This window comes from Myotis daubentonii, chromosome 3 (genome assembly GCF_963259705.1).
Source record: "Myotis daubentonii chromosome 3, mMyoDau2.1, whole genome shotgun sequence".
Lineage (NCBI taxonomy): Eukaryota > Metazoa > Chordata > Mammalia > Chiroptera > Vespertilionidae > Myotis > Myotis daubentonii.
In genome coordinates this window covers 195052989-195062956 of record NC_081842.1, presented here as the reverse complement: position 1 = coordinate 195062956, position 9968 = coordinate 195052989, and the positions used below count along the sequence as shown (strand labels likewise).

The following is a 9968-nucleotide window of genomic DNA, read 5'->3' as shown; positions in this document are numbered from 1 at the left end:
TATACACAAATCAAAAAACAATTCTTCTTTCCTATAACACAACTTAATGAAACATTCCAAATGCGATAACTTATTGCAACATTTCAGGCTTTTTGGTGGAAGGGGAATTTTTTTGTTTGTTTTACCCTGAGTAGAAGATCATCGTTTTGTGTTTTTTGTTTATTTTTTGTTTTTGTTTAGAAATCAAGTGACTAAGCTGAGCAAGTCACATCCTTCTTTGCACTGTACTAGGCTGTATGCAAAATCCAGAGGGGTGAGAGGTGGAGATGGGAGGGGCAACCAAAAGCCTGGCTAGAACCTGGAACCAGGATACCTGGCCTGCCAATTATATGCCACCTTAAGAAACCTCCCTCAGCGATACACCTTCTGATAAGCAAAATGCAGCTCTTCTGCTCTGAGGAAGAGAAATACCAGTAAAGGAAGGCAGAGCACCGACCAGCAACTGGCCATACACCCACATGTCCACTCTAGGACAAAACAGGGATGTTCCCCAAGAAAAATTCGCTGTGATCTGCAAACCCTGGCAACCAACTGAGAGACAGAAACAGGAAGGCAAAGACTGTGATCACGTTGCTAGAGCCTGCTCTGCACACACGCCATTGGCAGATAGTAAACAGCTCGCGCGGGCCCCCGCAGAACCAGATCCTCCCTACAGCTTCGGGCCAGGCTGTTAGCTGCCCATCTGTGCTGCAGCTGGATGCAGACACCTGCCACAGTCACTCCGAGCTCCACTGACACAGTGCAAACAGCAAAACCATCTCACCCAATTTCTGTCCGGCTCACAGCTGTCTGACCTGCCTTTGCCACTTCCCCCTCTGGTGGAGTGAGGGGCTGGCCTTTGGAGCGAGCTTCAGCCTCAGGCTCAAAAGACGCACAGGGAGGAGCAACACCTGACACACTGAATTCCACTGTCCAGACTCCAAGGCCCCAGTGCAAGTGATGGCAACATCAGATTGATGGAAACCACACCCTTTCTCTTGGAATTTTTATGCATACGAGTAACCTTAATTTCCAAGTTCACATGACAATAAGCAAAAGTGACATACAGTGCAGCCAAACAGTTCATTTATAACTTAGCTTTTTTTTTTGTTTTGTTGGTTTTTTTTTCTCCCAAAGATCAGTTCCTTAAAATGGATGCTCCTGGGATATGAATAAAGAAAATATATCCGAAATGTGAGGATTTCAAATAGATTTCTTCATCCTTCAAATTACCAATCCCATGATGGTAGACATCACACCTGTGTGTGCTTCCTGCTCGCCCTCTCTTCCCGGAGGGGAGCACAGGTGGCCTTTCACTTGGAGAAGCTGCTGGTCAGGCCCAGCTCCTCCTCCTCCCCCTGCAGTAGTGCTTCAATGGGAATCAGATTGGACGGCGTGTCCAGGTTCGGGAGGGACAGAAACTCTGACACATCCATGGCACTTAACGTTTCTGTCTGAGGGTCTGGAGGAGTCCCTGCTTGTCTGCTTTGCTCACAGGAAGAGGGGATGGCGGAGGAGGATGACAGGGGGACAGAGGGTGAGGAGAAAGTCTGTGGTGGTAGCTTCTGGCTGGGCCCCTCAGGAGGCTGGGGGCTTGGCTCTGGAGGGGGTGGGGAGGAACAGCCCTTTCTCCTGCCAGCCGCCCGCTCCTTAGCAGAGTCCCGGCATGCGCACTGACACTGACACGCCTCTTCTTGCTTGATGATGATCACAGGAACACTGAGGCCAATCTGCTGTACAGAGCTCCCTGTGAGAGAGGCGAGAGAGACTGCTCTTCAAGTGGCTGCAGGGCACAGGGGGATCTAGACTAGGTGAGGGCTGAGTGCCATGGAGGCGGGAATGGTGATGGAGAGGGTGGATGCCACGCACACCATCGAGATGTGCCCCATATTTCCAGCCTTGTTTCCAGCCATCCTCTCCCCTGCACCCTCCATGCCAGCCAGGGAGGTGGATGCCTCCCTTTTTCCTGACATGTTTTATTTCTGTGTTTTTTTTACCTCTGAGCCTATGGGTGCTTTCCGTGGCCTAAACTCCCAGGCTGTTCTTCTGGAGAACTTACTCTTCTTATCTCTGAAGGCCCAGCTCACTCCCCTCTCCCCTCTGGTGCCTCCAGGCAGTGTTTCCAGCAGGCTTACACCTAGGGCTGGCCCAAGGCAGCTGCCTGGCACTGTGCAGAGCTCCTGGATTCCTCCCACATCTAGCATCTTTGTCCCTTTGTCCACACTGTATGGGACTGTTCACTCCGCCTACCCAAGGCTCCTTCAGGACATTTCACTCATCTTTGTAGCCGTCTCTGACATACGGTGGGTGTCCGTAAAGCCTCCTTCTACACAGCCAGCCTAGTGTGCACACGCTCTGAACTCAGATGGGCTGTGTGTGTCTCAAGAGCTCTAGAGACCAAGGGGCAGGAGAGCAGAGTGGGAGCCAGGAGGCCTGAGAACTCATGCTCTGGCTCTGCGACAAACTCATTTGTGACTCTGGGGGAGTCATTTAATATTTCAGGGCCTCAGTTTCTTAATCCATAACATAGCGTTTGAAAAAAAGGACCTTTTAGTTCTATACAGTCTCTGACCCAGATGCTATTTCTTCATTACTGTAATTAGGAAAGAGTCCAGTGAATTAACAACTGCCCTCTTTAGCATTAATTGTGATTCAAACTTTTTTTTTTTTTTTTGGCTACATTTAAAAGCTGTATCTGAAAGGGAAAGAACTGTTACTAGTTTAAAAAAAAATGTTAAAAGTGGCATTAATGCCGTAAGTGCACTAACCTCCAATAGTTATAAGAATATGAGATGCTCTAATAAATAAACAATACAATGTGACAATTTTGATTTCAAAGTTTTAAAAATTGGGCAAAGCAACAAACTGTGCCTCAAGGGGCCCAGGGAGTTGAGTATCTTTTAAAGCTCACATAGAATTACATACCTGTGCTACTGGCTACTGGTACCGCAGTGGTAAAAAACACCTTCTCAACTTTAGATGCTTGCTGCTGGAAGAAAAAAAGTCACATTTATGGCACTCGAATACGGCAGACCTCCAAGGAGCTGAAGCCTCCCCAATGTGATGGTCAGCCAAGAGGGAGAGAACGCTCAGTGCAGAGGGATTTGCACTGAGAGATGTTTTGTTTGTGCTCTGGCATGAGGTCACCCCACTGACGTTCCATGTGCCCAAAGGCTCTTCCAAGGTTGCTGTTCTCCAGCGGATGATGTTCTCAGAGGGAGCCCCAGGGCTGGCTTCCCCTCTGAGCTCTCCACTCTCTGCCATCCCCCAACACTTCTAAGAGGCTGGGAAGTTCTTTTCCCCTCCAGGATTAAGATGTATGCAGAACAGCCCCGTGAAGGCCCTGAGCACAGGGCAGCTGCTCACGGGTGGGCCCTGAACTCTGCCACGCCCGATTCCAGCCCTAACTGCTGCTTAGTAGTTGTTAAGGTCAGGCAAGTGAGTCAACCTCTGACAGTCAACCTCTGATGATAACCAAAGAACCCCAGCGAGGGTGTAATGAGAGGGATGCATGTAGAGTCCCAGGCACGTGGCGGGCGCTCGGCAAACATTAGCTACTTACGTTACTACTAAGTAGGATTATAAAGTCGTGCCCAGAAATCACCCTAATCACTTCAGTACACTTCCTATTAAACTATCTTCAAGTCTTAACTTCAAAGGGCTTTGTCTTTTTTTTATTGTTTAAAGTTTTACATGTCACCTTTTTCCCCCCACTGACTCCCCAACCTCCCCGCCGCCCCCATCACTCCCACCCTGAGGGCAAGCCCCCACCGCCCCAGTGTCTGTGTCCGTTGGTTATGCTAATATGCATACATACAAGTCCTTCGGTTGCTCTCTAACCCCCGCCCCTGCCATTTGTCTCTGGATCTAGGGCTTTGTCTTTTATCCCTCTAAGGCAGTGGTTCTCAACCTTCCTAAGGCCGCGACCCTTTAATACGGTTCCTCGATGTTGTGGTGACCCCCAACTTCATTGTTACAAACTGAACATAATTAAAGCATAGTGATTAATCACGAAAACAATATGTAATTATATATGTGTTTTCCGATGGTCTTAGGCGACCCCTGTGAAAGGGTCGTTCGACCCCCAAAGGGGTCGCGACTCACAGGTTGAGAACCGCTGCTCTAAGGAAATAAAGAAAATCTAGGACTGTGAAAGCTTCTGGCTAAGCTATAGGTGACACTGTAAAATCATGATGGAAAAATAAGACCCATATTTAAATACATGAAAATGAGTTGTGTGGGAAAGGAATGACGACACTTGTTCCATGCAGCTCCCCCGGGCAGATTCAGAAAGAAATGATAAAAACCACATGGAAGCAGATTGGGTCGTAATATTGAAAAGACCTTTCCATTGGAAAATGGAACTTGGTTGCCTCTAGAGGTGGCTGGCACCCGTTTATGGAATTTGAATGCTCACTATTTAGCCCTAAATAGTTTGTTTGAGATATTTAATTGAACAATGAAGTCATCTCCTTATCATCGAGACCAAACAGCAGAAAATAGCTCTAAGTGGGCTCTGGAGCAGAGATTTCTCTGACGTGCACCTGATGGGGTGGTATGAGTCCCTCGCCTCAGTGTGACTGCCCTGGAGACAGAAGGCGCTTCCTGAACCGCTCTTGGGCCTCCGGAGTTGGCCGACTGCGCGCCTGTCCTAGATGACGGGATTAGGCTGCAGGTGGAATATGTGTTCAAGTGCTCACTGCTCGGTAAACGTAAGCCTGATTCTCTGCCGCCCTACTGTAGGTACCAACCACAGCATTCCCTGGGTTTACACCACCTGATTCTGGGAAAAGTGACCGAGAGACACAATTACATGTTTCAGAGCCTGACAGCCATTTTCCTTTTTTGAAGCAAAAGCCTCTGAACATGTCCCCTATGTAAGGACACTTCACCCCACTGGACCTGCTTATATATAATACTTACCATTTGTTCTTGGTTTTGTGGTGAACTGGTGGCACCATTCAATATCCACTGTAAGTTCTGTTCTCCCATGACGAGGCTCGACTGCAGGATAGCCGTGCTGGGCGTCGGGGTGATGGTTATAGTGGGATTATTAGTTAGGACAGAGTTGGCACCCAGGGGTAGAGTCTGGACCATGGCTGGCAGGGGTTCAGTAGTACTTTGTGGTTGGGGCGCTGCTGCCACGGCTGACGTCACTGCCGCTGCTGACGCAGAAGCCCCAGCAACAACAGAAAGTCCTGGTACGACGGGCTGCGGTGCCTGAGGGTGCGGAAGAAACTCTTGATGATTAGCAGCAAACTGTGTGCTGTGGGGGACAGGCACTTCTGGAGGTTGTAAGAGAGCAGGGGGGTTGCCAAATGCAGCTTGCTGGGAACCAGGTCCTAAGGAGGGAGCAGGCGGAGGAGCAGACGGTGCTGAGGCTGGTAGTAGAGGCTGGGGTGGCTCGGAGATGCCAGGCTGCAGTACAAGTGGAAGAGATAAAGATGCTGAAATTCCTGTGGGTGGCGGAACATCATTGACTGACTCTGCATCACCATTAAAACTTTCAATCAAGGCAGCTGGCAAAAAAAAGAAATAGAAACATATATACATATCCCAAGCCTTCAATGAGCCACAAGAACACAGTCACTATGAGCTAAACCAAAGACAGCTGAAGTCTGTTGGAGCCAATTCCTTCATTGCTAGCAGGCTGGCTTTCTGCTTTTCATTTAATGGCACCTCTGGTCCAAGAACCAGGCTTCACAATCACCCTCACTTTCTAAATGTGAAGACCTAGTGTAGGTCTTAGCTTAAAAAAACGCGTCGTAAGGTTTTTCTACAAATGGGGCTCGACATCCCTTCTGGCATGACCAGTGTGCACGCTTTCTGACGACTGTGAGGCTTCAGGGAGATCCTCATTCGAACAGTCTGAGCTAAGCCGGTGGATCCTACCCTCTCACAAATGGGTGTCACATCAGAAGAGCTCACAGTTCCTCTCATTTTTTAAAGCCAACAAGAGCTTTTGGAAAAGGAGACCCTCCTCTTTGAAGGTCTAGGGAAAAGCAGGCCCTCAAGGAGACCCTTGCTGAGGGAAGGAGGGAAAAGACGGAATTGAACTGAAAGGCCCTTACTTTTCTAACCCCTCACTGAAAGTCACTTCATTCAAAGAAACTGAAGTGATCTTTCACATGCCTGTCATTCAGAGTCAACGTGTGAATCCCCTTCCCAGAGCTGAGATCTGGGCAGGAAGAGACTGTGTAACAAACCTGTCTGCTGAGGATCTTCCTGAATTGCCGTATCATCTGAATTCTGGAACATGGACTTAAAGATGGTTGCTGGTGAAAGTGTGCTGAGGTCCTGGCCCTGTGTCTGACAGACAAAGACAAGGATGTGAGACCCGCATCGGAGGCATTCTTCGCAATGAGAGGACACAGAGCAGCAGAACCACCTGATCTTCTGAGGTGCTTCTAACTTTTCCTTTTCAGGTGACATTATGTCCCTAAACCTCAGACACGCAACACTGGGCCCTCAAATACTCTAAACCAGAAGCTGATAAGCTGACTAGCAGCTGAATGCCTGTTTCCATAATGCTTTCCTGGAACACAGGCATTTATTTATTGTTCATTTATGTGTTCATTTATTGTTCATGTGCTCCAGCTACAACAGCAGAGTTGAGGAGTTGTGACAAGACCGTGTGCTCTACAAAGTCTAATATATTTACTATCTGGCCCTTTACAAAAAAAGTGTGCTGACCCATACTCCAAGAGACCAAATCCTACATAAAAATGGGATTGAATAATACCCATTACCTGCAACTTGTTTTTCTCATGTAATATTTTGTTAATAACTTTCAAGGTCATTACATAACATCTATAATATTCTAATATGTATACCTGGTAATGAATCAACCACTATAAAGAACTTTGAATGACAGGCAATAGTGATCCTTTTATATGCACCATTTTCTTGTCATTACATCGATTCTTTGTAACTTACAAATAAGGTCAGAAGCATTTATAAAGATAAAATGTGAAATAAACAAACACATATTACTCTGAGGACCTGAGTCTTGACAAGCACTAAATAAAATGACCACCTTGCCCTAGCTCAGTGGATAGAGTGTCAGCCTGTGGACCGAAGGGTCCTGGATTCAATTCTGGTCAAGGGCACATGCTCGGGTTGCAGGCATGTGCAGGGGGCAGCAGATCAATGATTCTCTCTCATCATTGATGTTTTTATCTCTCTCTTCCTCTCCCTTCCTCTCTGAAAACAATAAAAATATATTTAAAAAAATAAAATAAAATGACCACCTCCAGGCTTCCTGTTAGTTAAGGGAAGGGGAAAACACCAATTCTTTTATCTGCAACCCACCTCCACTCATTCATTCTGTAGGACAAGAGTGACAAAGGCAACCTCCAAGAGTCTAGACAAGTCCTAGAAATAAGTGAAGCGAGGGGCAAGGGCCGGGAGGCTGGGACAGAGAGCACGCACCCCGTCATCTGGGCTTCAGTGGAATCCTGCCACGTGGTTCTGCGGGCTGGGGAATACCAGAGCTCAAGCACAGTCCCAAATTTGGATCATTTGGTGAAGTCTACTGACTTGTCATTAAAAGCAAGTAACTGAAATCCATTTAAAAACACTGTATAAACCAAACAAAACCTATCTGCAGGCCAGATTTGGCCCCAGTGCCAACTTGTACTTTAAGGCCATTCTGCAACAACTCTGTTTGTGGGGGGAGAATCGCTCTGGGGCTGGGCAAAGTGTGCTGAGCAGAACAGTCCACCCATCTAGAGGTCCTCAGAGAGGAAACTGCCTTTTTGAACCAAGAGAGGCCAATTACTCTAGCACAGCGGTTCTCAACCTGTAGGTCGCGACCCCTTTGGTGGTTGAACGACCCTTTCACAGGGGTCGCCTAAGACCATCCTGCATATCAGATATTTACATTATGATTCATAACAGTAGCAACATTACAGTTATGAAGTAGCAACAAAAATTATTTTATGGTTGGGCCAGAAGGTTGAGAACCACTGCTCTAGCATGACTCCACCATCAGGAAGGCTGAGAGGGGAAGTTCAGTGGATCGGATTGCCAGGATGACAGAGATGAAGGCAGAAATCTATGTGAGGCTTCCAGCTTCCATCCACAGCGGGTTGAGAATCGCAGGCAAGACAGTGGCCCTCAAAGTTTTCATTGTGATACAAAGTAGTACATTTTACATTATCGAGTATATATACATATATGTTTCATATTATATACATATCCATGTGTATAACTGAAATGAAAGTCTAAGAAATAGAAGCTTATCCTTACTATACAACGTTCTTCAACCGGTGACCCCAGGGCTCCAGAAAGCTCCTCAATCATTCGTCACAGCCCTAGCCAGGAGTAAACCCCTAAACTATTTAACAATCTGAGATTAAAGAGCTATTATAACCAGAAATCTTAGGCTGCACAGCTCAGAGGTCAACCAGGCTACCCAATACAGACATTTCTTTTAGAGCATTAGTTCTGAAATATGAATATGCATAAAAATCATATGAAGTGCTTATTTACTGTGGTTTGTTTGTTTTTTTCTTCCGATTGGTTAATTTCTACTGACCTATTTTCAACTTAACTGATTCTTTCTTCTGTCATTTCCAATCTGCTGCTAAGCTCATCCAAGTGAATATTTTATTTCACATAAATTTTCAGTTCCAGAATTTCCAGTTGGTACATTTTTAAAAGTCTATTTCTCTGCTGAGATTTCCTATATATTCAATTATTATAAGCATATTCCTTGGAGCTACTTAAAAATCCTTGTCTGCAGACCTGCTGGTGTGGCTCAGTTGGTTGGAACATTGTCCGTGCCTGCAAGATTGCGGGTTTGATTCCCAGCCAGGGCACATACCTAGGTCACGGGTTTGATCCCCAGTGGGAGGGCATACAGAGGCAACCGATCAATGTCTCTCTCATACATTGATGTTTCTCTTTCCCTCTCCCTTCTTTTCTTTCTAAAAATCAGTAAAACACATCCTCGTGAGAATTAAAAAAAAAAAAATCCTTGTCACCAAGTCTAACATCTGGTTCATCTTGAGGTGGGTCTCCATAGGATTATTTTTCCTCTTGCATAAGGATAAAAGTTTTCTGTTTCTTTTCAGGTTTACTAATTCTGGATTATACTGTACATTGCAAATAACATGTTATAGAAAGACTCCGGATTCTGTGACACTTGGAAGAGCGTTTGCTTTAAGATTCCATCGACTGGGCTGTCCTCCAGCTTCACACTCTGTCTTCCCTGCAGTGGACAGCAGCTGCAATCTTTGCCCACTTCTTTAGCCTTAGGTGCACTGCCTAGGGTCTGCCTCACACAGCCATAGTTCAGGGGTCAACTAGAGATCTGGACACAGTTTACACAAAGAACTTGGGGCTCCCCTTTGTGATTCTCTCCTTTCTAGGCAATGCCCCCTCATTTTCTAGGCGCTTTGGTAGCCCTGACCTCTGCCCTCTGGATTATCATGCCAGCAGCACTGAGTGTTTACTGAGTTTTGGCCACCTTGTTTGGTGTCAACCGAGCCAGCCCTGATAAGCCAAAAAGCCTGAAAACCCAGCCAAGTGACTCTGCTATCTTTCAGGTGGCCCCTTCGTCCAAGTGTTACCTCTGCCTATTTGGGTTGCTCTCTGGTGCCTTTGAGTGGTTGTTTTTTATATTTTGTCCACGTATATAGTTATCTTTTTAAAAATATATACGTATTTTTATTGATTTCAGAGAGGAAGGGAGAGGGAGAGATAGAAATATCAATGATGAGAGGGAATCATTGATCGGCTGCCTCCTGCACTCCGTCTACTGGGGATGGAGCCTGTAACCCAGGGATGTGCCCTGATCAGGAATTAAACCATGACCTCCTGGTTCATAGGTTGACACTCAGCCACTGAGCCACACTGGTGGGGCTATCTCGTTTTCTTATCAGAGTTGGTCTGGTAAGAGCGACTCTGCCATGACCAGACCCAGGCCTTAGGGTGCTTATATAAAAATGCAGTGTCAGGTGCCACTCCCAGGGACTTGGGGCAAG

At 46.5% G+C, this 9968-nt stretch overlaps 1 protein-coding gene across 2 annotated transcripts in view; it reads right to left on the bottom strand.

The window, feature by feature from the left end:
* Positions 1 to 1073: 1073 nt before the first annotated feature.
* Positions 1074 to 9968, bottom strand: part of MTF1 (metal regulatory transcription factor 1) — a 40488-nt gene continuing 31593 nt past the window's right edge. Inside the window, exons 8-11 of one of the 2 annotated variants that reach the window (XM_059690124.1) lie at positions 6186 to 6288; positions 4903 to 5498; positions 2905 to 2965; positions 1074 to 1726 (exon numbers count right to left, since the gene is read on the bottom strand). In XM_059690124.1, coding sequence (XP_059546107.1) covers positions 1293 to 1726; positions 2905 to 2965; positions 4903 to 5498; positions 6186 to 6288 — 1194 coding nt within the window. In that variant the 3' untranslated portion in view covers positions 1074 to 1292. Of the gene's footprint in view, positions 1727 to 2904; positions 2969 to 4902; positions 5499 to 6185; positions 6289 to 9968 lie in introns of both variants that reach the window. The other variant, XM_059690123.1, reaches the window with a different exon arrangement.